This window comes from Spinacia oleracea, chromosome 4 (assembly GCF_020520425.1).
Source record: "Spinacia oleracea cultivar Varoflay chromosome 4, BTI_SOV_V1, whole genome shotgun sequence".
Taxonomy (NCBI): domain Eukaryota; kingdom Viridiplantae; phylum Streptophyta; class Magnoliopsida; order Caryophyllales; family Amaranthaceae; genus Spinacia; species Spinacia oleracea.
Window position 1 is genome coordinate 44,835,177 of NC_079490.1, and position 19,672 is coordinate 44,854,848.

The 19,672-nt window shown below is 36.2% G+C and overlaps 1 protein-coding gene across 2 annotated transcripts; it reads left to right on the forward strand.

Moving 5' to 3' along the window:
- The first annotated feature begins 6,245 nt into the window (after window positions 1-6,245).
- On the forward strand, window positions 6,246-14,219 carry LOC110794047 (uncharacterized). 2 transcript variants are annotated; one of them, XM_021998982.2, is made up of 11 exons: window positions 6,246-6,409; window positions 7,067-7,212; window positions 7,321-7,493; window positions 10,176-10,597; window positions 10,709-10,796; window positions 10,979-11,310; window positions 11,444-11,883; window positions 11,968-12,049; window positions 12,404-12,565; window positions 13,046-13,134; window positions 13,724-14,219. In XM_021998982.2, the coding sequence occupies exons 2-11, from the start codon at window positions 7,100-7,102 to the stop codon at window positions 13,878-13,880; spliced, it is 2,058 nt and encodes a 685-aa protein (XP_021854674.1). In that variant the 5' UTR covers window positions 6,246-6,409; window positions 7,067-7,099; the 3' UTR covers window positions 13,881-14,219. The 2 variants fall into 2 exon arrangements, with proteins under 2 accessions (XP_021854674.1, XP_021854673.1); XM_021998981.2 differs by having other exon boundaries at window positions 6,247-6,409; window positions 7,007-7,212.
- The last annotated feature ends 5,453 nt before the right edge of the window (window positions 14,220-19,672 follow it).

Below are 19,672 nucleotides of genomic sequence, written 5' to 3' on the forward strand. Positions count from 1 at the left end.
ATCAAGTCGATTGGAATAAAGTCAACACGGCCTTAATTAAGGTTTGTAATGCATGATCTAAAGGGGCCTAAGTGGTTGGATTAGAGAAATTTGTTAGATTAGCTCTCTAGCCTTTTGTCTTTAGTTGTTAATATTAGTTGTAATTTGTTAGACTAGAGAGGTGTTTAAAAATTGTAAACGTACGTACTATATATACGCTTTGCTCTGTTGGGTTAATGTAAAAGAAGTTAATGTAATGATTTATTATATTTATCAAAGATAAGCAGATTCGTATCTTTGCTATTTTGGTGTTGATTGGTGTACAGGTTTCAATACTCAATGGAGTATATATCTAGATTTGGTTATTGCCACCTATTTTATATTTTAAAAGAATTTGAAAATAAAATTAATGTTGTTGAAGGGGGCTTTTAATGTACGCCTCAACAACATATGAATTTATGGCGCCAATGTACAGGTATTGGCGCAAAAATACAGGTCTGTTGTGGGGGGCATTTAAGAAGTGAGCCTCAACAGAGGTGTCTGTTGAGGCGGGCTTTTGGTAATGCCCCCCACAACAGGTCCTTTTTTTTCCTTTGGATTTGGGCTGTTGAGGGGGGCTTTTGAAAGCCCCCCACAACAGATGAGCTGTTGAGGCGAACAAAGCCCGCCTCAATAGCTCACTGAGCTGTTGAAGCCCCGTCTGTCGAAGCGGGTCTTGTTCGCCTCAATAGGCCCAAAATGCCCCCCTCAACAGGTATTTTTTCTACTAGTGTTTGGCCAATTTCTCATCTCCCGGATCATTGAGGTTCGGAATTTCCACTTGAACAAGGCCGACATCCTCCTTGGTGGCATGCTTACTCTTCTTGTTCGCGCTCTACCGAACAACCCTCATGCCAAGGAGCTTGATGCTTTGACGCCCGTTCCCGGTGGGGAGTTCTTGACCGTCCGGGCGATGTATAATGCCACATGGCTCCACTACACGGTTAACGAGGAACAATTTATTTGGCTTGTGAAGAAGGTCGATTGGTGCTATCTTCCACACCCAACCATTACTTCATGGTCCTCTAGTGTCCGTTACTTTCTTCCTCGGCATCGCAATTTCACCACCACCACCACCACCACCACCACCACCGCCAGGCCTTCCACTCAAGCTCCTCCTCGGTCTCCTAGTCCACCTCCCGGTCCTTCCCCGAATGCGGGTGGTATGTCTTCTTCCTCTCCTTTTGATTTGACTGGCTTGCAATCCACCCTTGCGGCTATCTTGCAAGGGCAAGAGGACCAAGCTCGTACCTTGGCTTCTCTTGCTCCTCAAGGGAGCGTACCAGCGCTCGTCGCTTGCGTGCACGACCTGTGTGCTCATTGCCTTGGTCTCGCCATTCGCTCACTTGCACACCGCACACACCGCACAGCAGGGCAGCCCCCCGCACGCGTGTGCCCGTGCCTTGCTCGCTGCCTAGTAACGCGGGAGCTCGTCGCCGCATGCCCGCACTATTCAACACCCCTTAAGGGTAACACTTAGCTTCCATTGCTTCGTGCGTGCAAGATTCGTGAACGTTTTTCATAAAAATCAAAACTTTTATAATTAAATTTATTGACAAATTAAGAGCTTATATTAATTTCATAAATTTAGGCGAAAAATCGAAAATTTTATTCAAATTAATTTCCGATTATATTTATTTTCATGGATTCAAATCTAGATCATAATATTTTAAAACTTTTTCAATTTCCACAAATTTTATGGTGGTTTTTTAATCATAGGATCCTAATTAAATTGCTAATTAATTATGAAAATCAAATCAAATTCTAAATTATTCGAATTTCAACAAACTAATTAGAATTACAAATTAGGTTGTATAATTAACAAGATTAGACTTTAAAATTGTTAAACATATACAGTAGGTCAATCATAGATTCAAGATTTACATACAAGATTTGCAAATATTTAATTTTAACATCATAAAAATTATAAATTTTGCGTTCGAAAAACTAAAACCTGCGAAAAGTCATAGTTATGCTTCGAATTTGGGAATTCTGGGTTCGGCGACAAATCTTTGATTTTTGTCAAACTTTTAAAACGTCGTTTACATGCGAAATTCACTATAAAATTATACGATTCCGACCATTATTGACAAAACTGCCGAAAAATCATGCGAACATATAATCAAATAATCGCACGAATTTGCAATTAATTACATACAACGAAATTAATCACCCCTTTAATCCATTGCAAATTTATAAAATTTAACCATGTTAACTATAATTGATTATGGAATTAATTAGAGGCTCGTGATACCACTGTTAGGTTATGACAAATATAAAACATATATTTCATGCGGAAAAACCATAAAGCCAAAAATCCAAATTAATTGTCACATAGTCAATTAGCATAATTTAGGATACATACATATGACGCGTGCCTTCCCTAGCTGCTCCCGAATTGAACAAGAACAAGTTTAGGACTCCAAGTGTCCCCCCTCCGTAGATAGTCCACAGCACGTTCAATTCAGATCCGCCTTAGATTCAATTAACTAGAATATTATCTAAGGTATTATATTTTATTCGAAAGTTTAGGTGCTGTTCGGCACTATCGTCGTTTCCTCCGTTTCCGTTTTTTTTATAAAAAAACCAAACAAAGTTGTTCGGCATAATCATTTATTAAAACAGATTATAGGAGATTCTGACAAAACAAAAACGAAAAAGGTAAAACTGCTTTTAGTTGTTTTGAGAAATTGGTTTTTTAAAACACTTAACTCTCACTCACATTTTCTCTCTCATCCCTGTGACTTTTACATTTGCTCTCCTCTCCTCCACAACTCAGGTTCTCTCTCCTCTTCAATCCATTATCCATCTACCTTTTACTTCCTCTCTCCTCCACAATTCATGCTCTTTCTCCTTCAAGTTCAAGTGTTTAGAAATCTCCTTCCCATAGATCGTATCCTATAACATCAGTTTGACACAATTTTGTTAATCTAGATTATTTTTTCAGTTTTCCCCAAATATTTATTGAATTTTCAATCAAATTTCTGAAAATTTCAATTGAGTATCTTTTGTGGAGATTGATTGTGCAATTGTTATTGTTTCTTTTACTGCAAATCGAGATCGAATATTTAGCTTGATTCGTGTTCAAATTTTTCGAGGGTTTTGTTTTGAAATTTTTGGATCTATTTCTGGAAAAAAAAATTCTGTTAGCCTCCTTCAATGTCAACTTCCTCTTTGAAGAACGTGCAGATTGACGGAGGTACTGCTACGCATAAATTTCAGTCATCTTCCTCCATCAATAAAACAATTGAATTCTAAAAGTTGTTTGGCTGCTAAATACCCATCAATGGCTCAATGGCCATAAAAGAGTTCCACGCCTGAGATATTAGCAGATCTTATGTCAAACTTCAGTAATATTTTTGTTAATTGAATACATGAAGCTATGTTGTACAAGCTAAGGATGATGAAAAGTATAACTTTAATCAGGAGGTACTAATTTTATGAGAGAATAAACGGAGAGTGGAAAAAATAATTGTGTGTTTTATTTTTGTTTTGAGAAAATATAAAATCAAAACTAAAATCAGTTTTCATTTTTTTTAAAACATAAAACTCAAAACTGTAAATAGTACCGAACAAGCCCTTAGTTATTAGTTTTAGGAAAATTATTAAATTCGTTTAAACTTAAAATATATGAATACTTATTGATTGTGATGTATAAATTGTGATTATGAATTACCTATTTATAGGGAGGAAATATGTGCCCTGTTTTCCTTTTTCTTCCGTCCACGAGGTTCTAAAAGAAAGAAAGGGACGGTGTCGGACTTAGATTTCCACTAGGATTCAAATAACTAATTCTATCAGAATTCTAGTTAAATTAATCCATTAGAATTTAATGTTTAATAAAACAAAAAAAATTTAATTCTTGTGGAATTAGGAAAAAGATCAATCAAGCAATCCTAAACGACCAAGGATTCGTAGCATTGCAAACACACACACACATACACACACGCAGCCCACGAGGGGCGTTGTGCGCGGCTTGGCCCAAGTCAGGCGCTGGCAGCACGCGGCCCATCCGTGGGCGCTGCTGCTGGGCCTGGCCTTGCGCGCTTGCGGCTGGTCCTGCCTAGCTCGTTGCTTGCGCGCTGGCCTGCGCTAGGCGCGGGCCTGGCTTCGTGCTGGGCCTTGCGTCTCGTCCGACGATCGTTTCGTACGTCGCGCTTCCGATTTGTTTTCCGATTCCGGAATTCATTTCCGATTCGAACAATATTTAATATTTCCGATTCCGGAATTTATTTCCGTTTCGAACAAATATTTAATATTTCCGATTCCGAAATTTATTTCCGATTCCGACAGTATTTCCGATTCCGGTAATATTTCCGTTTCCGGCAATATTTCCGATTCCGGCAATATTTCTATTTCCAATTATATTTTCCGTTACGTACCATGTTTCCGTTTCCGGCAAAATCTACGACTTGGATAATATTTATATTTTCGTTATGATCCATATTTCCGTTTCCGGCAATATCGTCATTTCCGGAGTATTCATATTTTGCCTTTTGAAGATTTCAGCTCCCACTAGAACCGAGATCCGTCGATTCCGAATATTCATAATTAGAGTATTTAATTCACTTAAATACTTGATTCGTTCACGTACTATTTGTGTGACCCTACGGGTTTAGTCAAGAGTAAGCTGTGGATTAATATTATTAATTCCACTCGAACTGAAGCGCCCTCTAGCTAGGCATTCAACTCACTTGATCTCACTGAATTATTAACTTTCATAATTAATTAATACTGAAACGCATTTATTAGAGTTAGCATTGAATGCATACTTGGATCAAGGGCATTATTTCCTTCAGTTTTCACTCTTGAAACTCTTCCCAAATGATTTTCTAAGCACATTTTCAATATCAATATGCAAGATTCAAGCTTTTATTTCGAAAATGATTAGTAAAGTGAATAACTTTCATACTTGAAAGGTTTCTCCTTTACACCAATCATTATACAATTTTACAAAATACAAATCTTTTCAAAGTTCAAGGATGTTTGGAAAAGTGTAAACCCTTTTTCAAACTAGAACACATGAACATTCAACTTTCTATGTCCAAATACAAGTTCTATTTTCAATATTCAATGATGTTTAAGTGAGATCAACTCCTCCTTAAACTAGAATCAATTTCAAGTTATGGAGCACATTAAAGGTGAGGCCTTTTTCATATTAAAAAGTTTAATCTTTAAGAATCAAGTCTCTTAATTTCAATATTCAAGTTCAATATTCAAGTTCTATATTCAAGTTCTATTTCAATAATCAAAGTCAAGGATGCTTTATGATGAGCAACTCATCTAAAGTTGAGATTTTTTAGAGAATTGAATCCGTGTCGGACACACTTATTATTAAGTAGATGTTTGGCGTTCGGATCTCAAGTACAATAATACAATTTCAATATCGGCATTTAAATATTGTCATTTCAATATCGCACTTTCAATACCGTATTTCAATACCGCAATTTCAATAACGCACTTTCAATATCGCACTTTCAATAACGCACTTTCAATATCGCACCTCTATTTACATGCTTGCAATTTCTATTCTGCACTCTTTACTCACATTTTTTAAGGTGATGTGATTTTGTACGCATTTCAATAATTCCTACTATTTGTGATTCTTTACATGTTTATTGCTTTCATCACCCCACATGTTAAATACAATAATATACAAAAGGTTACATCACGCTTAACAAAAATAATTTTTGGACAAATCGACCTTAAGTTCTCTTAATTAACTTAAAGCAAAGTGACCACGTACAAGTAGCAAATACAATGTTCTAAATGCATGATTCAACCCGCCTAGTGCCATGATTAGGATTTCACGAAAACGATAATTGTCTTGTGTTTGAACGTACTTTTCAAGTTTGCCAAAAATAAGCGGTTCGTTCCCGTACCCGAATCTCACCCGTTCGATTTCAAGATTCAATGCCTTATCCAAAAAGAGTCATGCTAAGGTCTTTCCAAACTAGACCCTTAAACATGTTTGGTGGCGACTCCTTCGAATTTTAAAATTTCAGAAGCCATAGGGGCATCTACGGGAAAATATAAAAAGAAACCCCCTACAGATCGCTTTCGAGTTATTAACGGTTCGCATTCTAAACTAGCGGACTAATCCAATGGGTTCAACGGTTCAGGTTGAGAATTGACAGATCTAATTGTAACTGGTTTTATTTTATATTGTGAGAAATTGAGAATATTTAATTTATTGGTTCCTAGAATGAAGGAAAGAAAAAAAAAACAGAGGAGCGCGAGACACTTCCACCAAAACTCAAAAATATAACTCACTTCTCTACTTCTGTCTGTATACTTCACCCCCACAAGAATCGCTCTCCGTCCCCTTTCTCTCTCTATTTTATTTCTCCACCATTTTTCTTTGCAAATTACACCCAATTCCCAGAATCCTGTAAGTTTTTCTCTTCATTTTTTGCATACTTTTTCTGGGTTTTTCTCCCACTTAATTGCTTCTTGTTTACTTCAATTTGTGGCGGGAACAATTTATCCCACAATGTTTACATTTTTCTTTAATGTGTTTTTATGTTCAAGATTATACATTGGGTTAACGTTATATATTCTGATGCTAAATTTATTTGTACATTTGAATGTTATTTGCATGAAAGTATTGATTTTTTTTTTTTTCAATTTTTGTTTTGATTGTTCCGAATTTTGATGGGGGTAAGTTCATGTTTTAGGGTTTTGATCGCTACTTTTTTGTGTTGCATTGTTGATGTATGATGCCCAATTTATGCTTTAGATTGCTGTCTGTTGATGGGTATTGCATGATTTGTATTGTTTGTGGTTAATTTTGTTGGGTTTTTGTTCATTTTGTGAGGTTCGCTTAGGGTTTCTGACTTTTTGTTTTGCATGTATTGATACATTGCTTACTGGGTTTGGTTTGGATGGCGGGTTTTAACTGTTTTTGCGTCAGGACCTAGAAATGTTGAGCTGACCATTGATTGTTAGTGGGGTTAATGTGAATTTGTCAATTTTATGCTTTTTGTAGACATGCTAGGGTTTGCTTTTCGCTTCCACTGACACATTGCTCGCTGGTGGTGTATCGAAGTCATCAATTACCTGACTTTCTTGGAATTGGACAATGCCACTTCTTAAAAGGAAGCCGTTCTCATTGCTGGAACCTCCCAATGATTTACAGCCTCGTGAGCTTGTCTTTCAAGTTCGGTTCACAAAAGAGATCTTTCGAGATTATCAGTATCCTCTCATAAGATTTAAACTGGATAAATGATTTCTCTGTTTTGCCTTTTTCATTCTTATAATGTTCTCCCCCTTTCCCCTCTTGGATTCCTTAATTCTAAATAGAGAGTACTTGAAGCGGATAAATTTGTATCGCCAAAGAGTATGGACATGTAAAGTAACCGGAAAGTCTAATTTTACGTATGAGGAGGCTTTGGTCTCAGAGCAGCGTGCATCTGAAAAGGTTCAGAATTTCCCTGAAGAGTTTATTGGATCTGTACTGCGAACTATTCAATATAGTAAGAACTTCTATTAACATTATCGGTTACTTCCTTTAGTTGTGCTAAAATGATTTTCTGCTGATCATATTGCGACTGCAATTTTATATATGGAATTGTTTTTCTTTTGTGCTTAAGATTTGCTTTCATCTGTATAACGTTGGTACTAGAAATTGGAATCTGCAAGCATATATGTGAACCAAATGTATAGGTCTCCACTGCTTATGCAGTGCTGTAATTTCTGTCTCTTTCAACTTGTCCTTCAGCTTACTTGTTCTTTATTTCATGAGAGTGATCCTTGCAGTGTTGTAACTCGTAAAACGCTTACAGCATTCAGTTATTGTTGTGTTGGTCTCAGAAATGATAGGGTGCACAACGTATGGATTTTGAATGATAAAATTTTCTCACTACACTGATAAACAAATAGAAACATGCTTATTCCCTACTAGCATATGTTCCACCTTTCTAGTATTGAAAATCCCAAAATCCCAAGTAATATCGAAGGAAAGATGTAAGGAGGGTGGTATTGGGAAAGTGTTACTGGAAAGGACTTTTTATTAGTTTCCTGCTCATGGTGAACGTCTTCCTTCAGTGAAAATATAATTCATCGTTGACTTTGTGAATATAGTTAGTCCACAACCGGAACAGTTAGCTCCCTGACATGGCCATTTGAACCCGGACCACGTACTTGGCTAAGACTTAGCTGAGAATTTGACCCTTGTTTGAGCCTGGATGGCTAGGGAAGCCACTCCACACCTACCTAGACAAATATAAAAAGATAGTCATAAAAAAAGGATGTATTACTTCACATACCCAAAGAATAATGTCTTGAAGTTTTAAGAAGGATTACTACTGTATAGCGTATACACTCAATGAACAAAATAAATCACAGCCCCTGGCGAATAAGGTTCAGAACAAGCTTGAATATATACAAGTGATTTGATGTTCTCAGAAGGTCATATTCCACGGTGCATTTTAGTCCCATTATTTTCGAGTCATTCAGCTATTCATCCATAGGATGCCCGGCACTGTTTTCTTTGTTCGTTCCTCAATTCACATCCTGAGATACTGAGGAGGAATTAGTGTATAAAAAGGCAAGCCTTGGTGCTAGTGATCAAGCTTTTTTGTATAGGTGAGGCGATTTCAATGAGGCACATTGAGACGCGCATGAGCTTTTTCCAAATCTTTTAGTACGTCTCAAATGTGCTGACTGATCCCCACTCCTCAGTCCACCTTGAGCTTTTTTATAACTGTACCCTCCTGACATTACTATCATAGGTTTTCTTGCAACTGTATTTTTCTTTCCCATGCTCTGATGCTCTTCTGCCATAGGATTCTGGAGTAGGATGATTTACCTCCCTTATGTATGTACAATAGAAGTTTTTATAACAACCATTACATATCTCTTTCTCCATAGCGTAAACAAGTCTTGGTTTATATTGGTTGAAGAGAGACTTGTAGAGTTATCCGACCTGTCAAGTAACTATTTCGAACTAGAGTGTCCTTCGATTAAGTTTGAGAATATTGGTTGAAGAGAGACCTGTAAAGTTATATGACCTATCCGTCAGAGGACATAAGCTAAGGAGATACATTTGGTCACAACATGGAAGTCAAGTAGAAATTTCTGGAAAGATAATACAATGGCCTAGGTGGTTTGTGTTAACATACATACATTCACAGGGTGTCACTCGCAGTTCTTGTTCAAGCTCAACTGAAGGTGTGATATGAATAGAGGATTCATGACTTCATATTAGCCGACAGCTTGCTACCCTTGCAATTTAGTTAGCTTCAGTTGTTATGAAGCAGCTCTGTTGGTTGCCGTTGACTTTTTAAGTGCTTGATGCTCATGCTACCTGCTGTGGAACATTCTTCAGCTGTCTTGTAGAATGTCTCGTCATCTTTTTTTGTGTCAATGTTTGTATTTTCTCTTCCATTATTATGCCAACCCTTTTTGTAGAGTCATATAGTTAGCTATGAACTGATCTGTTCGGACGTTAACCTGGATTATTCTTACCTCCTGACTTCATTTCATACATGCTTCTGGATTTATCATGTTTGGTTTCAGTTGTGTCTCTCTGATAAGCCTCTTTGTGAATAAAAAATGCTTTGTTTTCTTGTAAATACAACATGACTTCCTTGTGGTTTCATTCTGCTATACTCAGGCTAAAAGACCAGGGGTAGGGGGACAAAACTTAAGCATCATTCATTTACTATTACACAACAGCTAAAGTAATTCCTCGCGTGGCAGCCGATTGAGTTTCTGCTACTGTGCATCCTCACTGCAATGAATTCATTGCGTTGACATTCCCTTTTTCTTTTTGACTTGATTGACATTCGTGAACAATTAAAAAACGCGATGGCTGCTTCTTTTTTACAGAGTATTGCACAATTAGATAAAAAAAATTGAAGATAAAATGAACAATATCATTGATAATGGTAGGAGGGGGTTGAATTCAGCTTGCTATGAGTTTCCTCTCTCCAACCGTGATGTGCCATGAGCCTGAAATTGCCTTTTTTTTGTTTTTTTTTCCCCGCGTTTAAGGTGGAGAGTGGGACATTGTATGAATCAACAACCCGAGATGAATATGCAATTTTAAATAATACAAACTGTCACTGTGTGGCGTTCTCCCTTAGTTGGAAATGGGATATGGTCCCGGTAAACTCTGGTGTAATTCATACTCAAATTGGTTTTATTCTTCACAGGTATGCTCCCACTAAGTGATTTGGTCCGCAGAATTAAAGAAGAGCTGCAAGAAAACCTGGTTGAGGGTGCGAAACTGCAAGCGAAGAAGGATGGTTCTGTACATCCATGTAAGATAACTAAAGTTTTAGATGAGGAGGCAGGCAAAGGTCGTTATGAGGTGGCATGGCTTGATAATGATGCTAAAATAAGTGGAAATGCTGTGGTAGGTGAAGAGGACTTTGTTCGTAAAAAATTGCCATTTGGACGAGAGGTTCTGAAATCTTATATCAGGGAGGCTACGTATCGAAGTCATCCTTGGGTAATTCAAAATAATTTGGCATCTAGGTATGGAATTCCAACAGATCCACCGGAAGATTTGAAAGATAAAGTATCTTTTCTGAATGGGTGCGTCATCAATAACAAAAAGAGAAAGACGAGTAAGGTAAGAGAGAATACCAACAGTTAAGCCCTCTCTCCCCCAGGTGCCTTTTCTTTGATTTTGAGTTAATACTGACCTTTTCTTTTGTTATTTACCTTGAAATTTTATGAGTAGGAACCCCAAGATGGAGGTGTTGGAAAACATAAAAAGAACAAAGTACAAATGGAGAATGGATCACTCAATCACAATGATCTTGAGAATGGTGGGTAACAGTTAGTATAGCCATATTGCTTCAGCAGTACTTGTTTGCTCCACTAGAATTTCTCATATATTCTGTTGTTTTGTGCTGTTATCAATTTTAGAGTAGATGGATTCATGGAGTACTGACATTTCATACTTCACTAATGTTTTTCCGTATACGGATTGTCATTGCTGAATATACAGGGGATGAAACCATTAAGTATCCAATTGATGACCAGCTGGTGCAGCCTGGTGCTGATGATCCAATTTTCACTGATCGTCCTTCTCCGTCAAGAGATTTCACCATACAAATGGACTGTGTTGGGGACCTTCTATTGGTTTGGGATTTTTGTTCATCTTTTAGTAGGCTGCTTTACTTGTGGCCATTCTCTTTTGAAGATTTTGAGAAGTCAATATGCCACAAAGACAGCAATCTTGCTCTTATTGTGGAAACCCATGCAAGTCTTCTACGCTTGCTTATAAATGACGAGGGAGAATATTACACAGTGATCCAGCGTAAGAAGCGTAAATCAAAGGTTAAACATCAATTCTGTTTTTCTTAGAAGCTCTTTTCTCCTATGAATTGTTGGCGTACACCTTATACTCTAATGCGTGTTTTAACTATATCATGTTATGTTGCTCCTCACCTTTTCTCCTCCTTTTTTCCAGATTACTCTCATTACGTGGACAGAATATTTGTGTGATTTTCTTGAAATGATTGCCATCTCTGAATTAACAACACATATACCAACCATAAAGCGTGGTCATTATGGTCTACTAGAGCCTCTTGTCAAATTGACGATCTTGAAGGAATTGGTTGACCAAGCCATTGCCACAGATCAAGTGAGGGGGAAGATAGATGAGCGGCTTGAAGAACGACAGACACTTGCTGCTTCAAAAAGAGGAGAAGCATTAGAAGAAGGTAAAAAGAAGAGAGAGGCTAAAGAACGTCTGAAGGCTGTCTCTGAAACCAATGGCATCGTACTGGAGCATAATCCAGGTGCTGTTGAAGACGCGCCCTGTGTAGCAGGAAACAATGGTTCTGGTTTAGAAAATGGAAATATCACTAAAAAATTGTCCCCCGATAAGAAAAATCTGTCTCAGAATGGGTTTGTTTTTTCTCTCTTGATAATTAAACTTTCATTTTAAGACTGGATGTATGTGTTATGACACCTCCCCGTTTTGTTTTGAAGTGAAAGTGACCCTGAAAACAGTGGACTGAAGGAAAAAACGAAGAAGCTATTGGAGGATCTGGAGAGGAGCAAAGACGAAAGGGTGGGTGCTTTTCTTTTTTCTTTTTCTTTAAAAAAGTAAATTGTGAGCAGAGATGGGCTTAACCTATATCAGGTTAATACTTAGCAGTTAGCAGGCTTTCTCAAATAAGACCCTCCCTCAAATCTCTCCCAACCTATGTTCCTGAGAACTGAACTCATGGGTCGGTGCTGATAGTCTACCTCCTCTCTGAGTGTTTTCATTCTGTCTCTGAATAATGTTTGTGGGTGTCGGCCTGTCGCTAGGTGTTAAATTTGAATCGTAGAAACCGGAAAATATTTAAGTATGTACAAGTTTTTTAAAAATTTGTGCTACTCTTAACTGATAATGTGTAATGTGTGTGTGCTTTTACTGCAGAAAGATTTTCTTGAGAAGGAAATGGAGAAACGAGTTATTCGCACCAACTCCTTGGGTAAAGATAGAGATTATAATAGATATTGGTTTTTCCGCCGTGATGGGCGAGTATTTGTTGAGAGTTCTGACTCAAAGCAGTGGGGCTACTATTGTAGTAAAGAAGAGGTAAATTTCCAGATCAAACCTTTAACGTGAACATGCTAATGCATTTATCAACTTGTTTTCTGATCCAAGAACTGGGAGAATCACAAGTTGTGTTATTCATCAATATTTATATTTGAAATACTCCCTCCTTTTCATAATACGAAGTACAAGGTACACGCTTTTGAGGTTAGATTTTGACCAATAATTTCTCTCAAGTATTTTAGTAAAATTGCAAAACTATACCCTTGGATTGTGTTCAAAGAATACTTCTATATCTTGTGAGAGAGATTAAGAGTCAAAATTCTATCACAAAAATCAGGGGCGCCTTGAAGGGAATATTCAGTGAAGATTGCAGAGAGTAAAGACGGCCTCAGTGACATCTATGGATGATATTTTTTAGGAACATCCCTAAGTATAAATATATTTTTGAATATGTTATGAAGTTTGAGGAATTTGCTGATGGTCTTTGTTTTAATTATGTGTTTCTATGTTAATTTACAGCTTGATGCATTGATGGGTTCCTTGAATCTGAAGGGGGAGAGGGAGAGGGCTCTCAAAAAGCAGCTTGACAAGTATTATCCTAAGATAAGGTGAGGGCTTGATAATTGATACGTGATAATCCATACAAAATATTATTGATTGACTTTCCCCAATTTTCTACCTAGTCTCTTTCTGCTTCAACTGCATGGGTTCTGAACATACTATATCAGTTGTTTTATGTGTCATACGAATAAGAAAGGGCTGTTAAGGGGAAGGCCCATGGGGATTTTTGATATAAGTGGACACAAAATACTAGATGAAGAACCGGAGGTATGAAGTAATGTGAAAGTAGTTGCATTTTGCATTAAGTCTTAAAAAAACAAGTGAAGTCCTCGATGCTAATGATTTTAAAGGCAAACTGGGGATGAAGTGAAATATGAGACATTTTTTAATTCTTACTGTCATTTATGATCAATTCATTTATTTTCCCCGGGAGAATACCGCTTTTGGATGCGTTTAGTTGAACTTCAAATTTGAGAAACTGAAAATGGCCCGAACACTACTGCAGTATTAGAAACGTCTGTTTCATGTGCTTCATTTGTAGCTAGCTGTTTTTTTTTTTTTTTATGTTACTGGAGTGTGGTAGGTTTGTTTCATGGTTAAACTTGAATTTTTCTTACAAAAAACATTTTGTTGCAGCAAAGAATTGCTGAAGAAATCCAAGGACATTGCCCGGGAAAGTGCAAGTGAAGATGCAATTGTTAGAAGGTCCACTCGGGTGCGAGCTCCTCCAAAGGATAATCCTAGTTTGGCTTTCCTCAAGTATTCCAACAAGTGGAAAGTTTTGATGGGTTAGAGCTGAGGGTGATCGAGCTAAACCCTCCTTACCTAACCTAATTGAATAGAAGAGATCACCGAGTGCTGTTTTTTGGGGTTTTTTTTGCACTGTTATGGAGATCTTATGTAAAACTGTTGATGGCGGATTAAGGTGCTTGGTAGTTAATTTCATTGGAGGAAATATATTCGAGTTAGAGCTTAGTCGTTTGACTTAGAGACCTCCCTATTTTTTGAAGTCCTGTAAGGGCGGGTTCCGTGGGCATGAGCAGCAGCATCAGTTTTGTAAATGACTACGCCAATTATTCTTAATGGTAAAATGCATTTGGCACTTTAGTACATGCCAAAATGTTCATAGCTAGATGTTTAATATCCATAGATGTCGCCCTTCTTACTGTCTGCAATCTTTACTGCCTTGATTTCATAATACAAGGTCCCCCTGATTTTTGTGATATAATTTTGACTCTTTTTTTCTCTCACAACATAATATGTAATGCAAGTATTCTTTACACATCAATTTCTGTTTACAAAAATATCGCACCTTGAGAACTGGTTTGTAGTAAAAACTTACGCATGGGTCACAAAAAAAAGTCCAGATTTCTACAATATTCTCCCTCTGCTTCTTTTTGTTCTTTACGTTTGACCTTTTACCCGTTTATTAACAACTACTTAATGTGCATTGAGATTCCTCTATTTTTTTGTTTTAAACAAGAAAAATTACGTTTATTTATAATGTTTTCACTCTAATCAAAACTAGCTTTTCGCCCGTTTTACACACGGGCTATATTTTAGGAAACTCAATTAAAAAAAATGGTAATTTTACATACCAAAACGATAAAGGTATAAATGTATATTACTTCACTAAAACTTTTTATAGTGTGTAGAAAAACTAAAATTTTCAAGATGTATTGGGTAAAAGCATTACTTTTGTGGAATATATTATGAGCTCTCACAAGACAACATATATATTATTAATTTATGAGTATATCTTTTTGTCCAAGGGTTATTTTTCAAAAAAAAATAGAATAAGAGAAATATGCTAGTACGGAGTAACTAAGTTAAGCATATATATTCTTTGGATTAAACCAAAGAGATCCACAAATCTTCAATATGCTAAGAAATTCACCATCGTGGTTTGTTAGATTAAAACTATGTTTCAATTGCCAAGTATACATGAAGTTTCGCGCCCTATCCTTTGCATCACAATCAAGAAAACTACCGAAAAGAAAAATTACTTAAGAATTAAGAGTTGATGATCAAGCTAACCAAACGTGATATGTCAAAATTCTGGAAAATATCAAAGATTGAACCATTTTTTTAAAACTCGAAATTATGCTTATAGAGTTAGGGGTGTGGTAGTAGTAGATGTCATACAGAATTCAAAATAAAAATGCATCCATGTTTGTCGGATTTTTGAGTAGTTTGTAAATGAACTTGAAATATGATGAAGATTAAGGCAAGTCAGGCAACGGGATGCAAAGAAGATGCACCGTTGATTTAAATGGGCTAAAAAAATGAATATAATGATAACATTAACTAATACCAACTTCATTAGAAGAAATATTTTTTCAGAAAACAATGGGGTGGGCATGAATTAGAAGTTCATTACATAATTTTAACTTCCACCCACCTATAGGAAAATAGTAAAATTCTTCAGAATGAAGAAATTTAGCAAAATAAGTCAGGGAGGAATATCGCTCTTTAAAAAATTGTAGACATGTAGATTTAATAAATAGTCAAATTCATTAACCCGAAAATTATAACTATCTGAAACGTTTCTCATTCTTGATTCACCATAACCGCCAATGTATTAATCTATGTCTCTAATCAAATTGTTCTAAACGGTTAAACTAACATTGGAAAGGGAAGGATGAAATGTTGAGGTGACTTATTATGTATTAAATGAAGAATTGGTTTAGAAGGGAGAAGTGGAAGGGGAAGAAGCAAGACATTGGCATGAGTATATGTTTTTCAGTAGCGTCAAATTAACAATGTTTGGTAAATAAACAATTTATTCACACAAATTAAGAGAATGACACATGACTTTCATGGTTTTAGTTTTTAAATATTAGATATAGATATATGCTTGCCACGTGTCTTCTAAATTGTGATAAATAAGTCTTCGCCACGTGTCTTAAAAATAGAGTTGCTTACGTGTCTTTAAAATAAAGCTGGTTTTCTTTTTTAAATACTAGGTATTGATTATGATATTGGGAAAATGTGAAAATTTAATGTCCCAATAGAAAGGTGTGAGAATTAAATGACCAAATGAATTCAATTGGTTAAAATTGTAACACCCTAATAATTCCTTATATTTATAATTTCTTTTTCCGTCTAATATAAAAGAATTACCAAGATATTACCGCCTCCCGTGATAACGACTAAGGCCATTTACCAGAATTACGCAGCGAAAATAACTAACTTTAAAAACATATTAAATAATGGTCACTTAACAAACTGGAACCATTACGACCCAAAACCAAAGTATTAAATAGTTTCTCCCGCAAGTTATCTCTACGAACCTGCTTATTGAAAACTACTCCCCAACAATGCAAGTGCGATGGTGGTTTATCATAGGGTCATTAAGGCGAAGACCATGACCGAAAGACATGAAGCACGAAGTCAGCAAAACCTGAGTATGAACAAGCTAGAATAAATCCTAGTCTAACATGCTTCACCCAACTACATAATAATTCACATGCAAAAGCCATTTAATTAAACAATTAATCATGGAGACAGACTCGATACTTGACACGACTCTTGACTCACAGATTAATAAGAATTAGCTTCGAACGGGTAAAATACAATAACAAAACTACTGAGGGAAACTGAGGGTGTTGGGAGCCCACCAAGCACCAAATAATTAAGGTCGGGCTTTCTACCGACAGTCGGACCATACCGACGGAATTCCTGCGCATTTATAAGCGATAACCAAAAGAATGAAACAACGTCTTATATCATTCAAGGAGTACAAGTTTCTCCGACGCGACTCCCCCCATTGTCCATACTCAAGGTATATACGTTCCAAAAGTTTTGAAGCTCATTCGGGTTACACTTTACGTTAATTAGTATGTTATGTTCAAGGCGACTCAAGACTCTACACAAGACATAACATGCCAACAATTAAACAATGACACTTTATTTTAATCCTTTAGGACTTGTGATCAAACATAGGACTCAAGTGAATTTACTCTCATTGTTCCTTCTTAAAAACACTGTTTGAGATAACCCGACATTGCCTGTTAACAAGCGGGGTGTGCCCTTAGCACGAATAGTCCTTAGTTCAATTCACATAAACTTCTTAAATGTATTCTACACGGCGGTAGAATAAACAATGCACTGAGACAATATTCAATAGGCTCAAAGTATGCTAGACACCCCGTACAATATATAGCATAATCATAATAACTTGCATGGGAAACACTCATACATGCATATCAATTCGAACAACATGCTCGACATAATTCAACGATTATAAAAGTCCATAACATGATTGTTCACAAAGCTTCATAAAGCATTAATAATTCATAACATGCTCGATCACGTAGAATACATAGATTCAATAATAATTCCCAACATGCTTGTTCACACATCAAACATGAATTCTCAACACTTTAAGTTCACATGATTCTCAATCAATACACATCATATAATCCTCATGGAATAGGTGGTCACCCTAGTCATGTACGTACCTGGAATACCTAAGTATGGGGGCCACTGTGAGAATCACGACTCAAAGCTAGAAATCAACTCCTATAAACACAATGGAGAAACTTAATTATTATCCATGTTTACTAAATTTCCAGCAACTATTTAAGATTCTAAAACCTTTGTTTTAATTAGAAATTAATCGTTATCCATTAAGTTGATAGTCTCAAATAGTCAACTCAAGTCCTAGTATATAAACATTGACTTTTTGGCCTTAAAATCATTAAAAATCAACACTCTAAAGCTTTATAATGAATCTGATAATTTAAGTTGATTCCCATAATTTAAATCATCATTAAATTATGTGAATCAATTGCTTGAACAATTGGAATAAAAATCCTATCAATAGGTCATCAATAAAACCATGTTTTGACCATTAAAATTGACACTTTAATTAATCATTAAATCTGAAAATAATAGTTCGTATAATTAAAATCAATCTCATCAATTTTAAACACGACAATATTAAAACACGGTGTTCATAACCGTTCCCAGCAATTTAAATAATGCAAAACAATAATAATAATTTAAAAACGGAATTTAGAAAAAGTTTAAAATTATACGGAGTACGAAAATCAATCAACAACAACACACACACACAACACGAATTGTGTTGCGTGTGGGCAGCGAGCACCAAAGGGCACAACACTCGGCAGGGGCGCGGCAACGGTGCGCAAGGGCATGCGTGTGCGCTGGGCGAGTAGGGCGAGTAGGGGCGAGAGCTGGGCGCGGGCTTGCTCGGCACAACACAGCAGCAGCGCACAGCAGTGTGCGCATGCTGGGCAGCGAGGGCGAGGGGCAGGCAGCAGCGCGGGGACGGGTGTGCGATGGGCGCTGCGCGGCAATGCACGAAGGCAAGGGCGCGGGAAGCGCGGGCTGGGCAGCGAGCAAAGCACTCGTTGCTTGCTTGCTCGCGGTCGAAGAAAGAGGGCAACAAGAGAGAGAGAGAGTGCTGAAAGAGAGAGAGAGAGAGAGAGAGAGAGAGAGAGAGAGAGAGAGAGAGAGAGAGAAATTCTTAATTTAATGTGGGGATTTAATGAGAGGAAGAGTTGTATTTATAGCTTTTCCTTCCCTCATGGGCAAGGTTTTAGGATTTTGAGTTGGGCTTGCTTAATTAAAATTAGTTTCTTGCAAGCCTTGTTGGGTATGCCAACGAAATTGGATTGGGCTTAGATTGGAATTAAATTAGTTTTCAAAATACGACCAAACAATTCCCAAATAAATAAATTCGTTTAATTTATTTAATAAAAATCCGTTTTTAGTAAATAATTAATAATTAAATTATTTAAAAATAAAATACATTTAAATCACATTAAATGCAATTAAATGCAATTAAATTTGTAAAAATCTTTATAAATACAATAAAATATATTTATAAATTACGAAAAATACGAGGTATTACAAAAATAATCATTTGACACAAATTTTGATTATGCTATATATTGTACGGGATGTCTAGCATATCGTAATGCTATATATCCCTGGACTATCGTAATGCTATATATTGTACGGTATTACAAAAATAAAATACATTTATCCCTGGACTATCGTAATGCTCCTTAACAGGTATTACAAAGAACATTTTGAGATACCTAAAAAGGAAAACGTAAAGAACAAAAAGAAACGGAGGGAGTAGCAAAATTCCCGATAGTACCGAACATTCCAAATAAGACTTGATTGCTCCAAGTTTTATACACTGTCTTGATGGCAGCCTTTCTGACGCGAGTGACATGCTGAAACAAGCCTTATTAAAAATTAAAATAAATAATCATTTTACTTCAATTAAATCAGTTATGATGTCAGTAATCAGTTTTTAATTCAGTTTAAGATTTACTTCAATTAATTTTTTTTTCCACTAAATTTTTTGTTTCAATTTTTTTTTAGTACATACTAACTAAACTAGTGCAAAACATAACTAAAAGTAATAAAATCATAACTAATTAAATAAAAAAAATAGTTAACTACCAGTATAAGACAAATAGTTTCATTTATATATAGAATAGTTATGATTTTTACACAAATTTTATTCTAACTAAAATAAGTTTAATCTTAACTAAAACGAAATAACTCATAACTAAAATAAATTTAATAATATCAAATAAAACT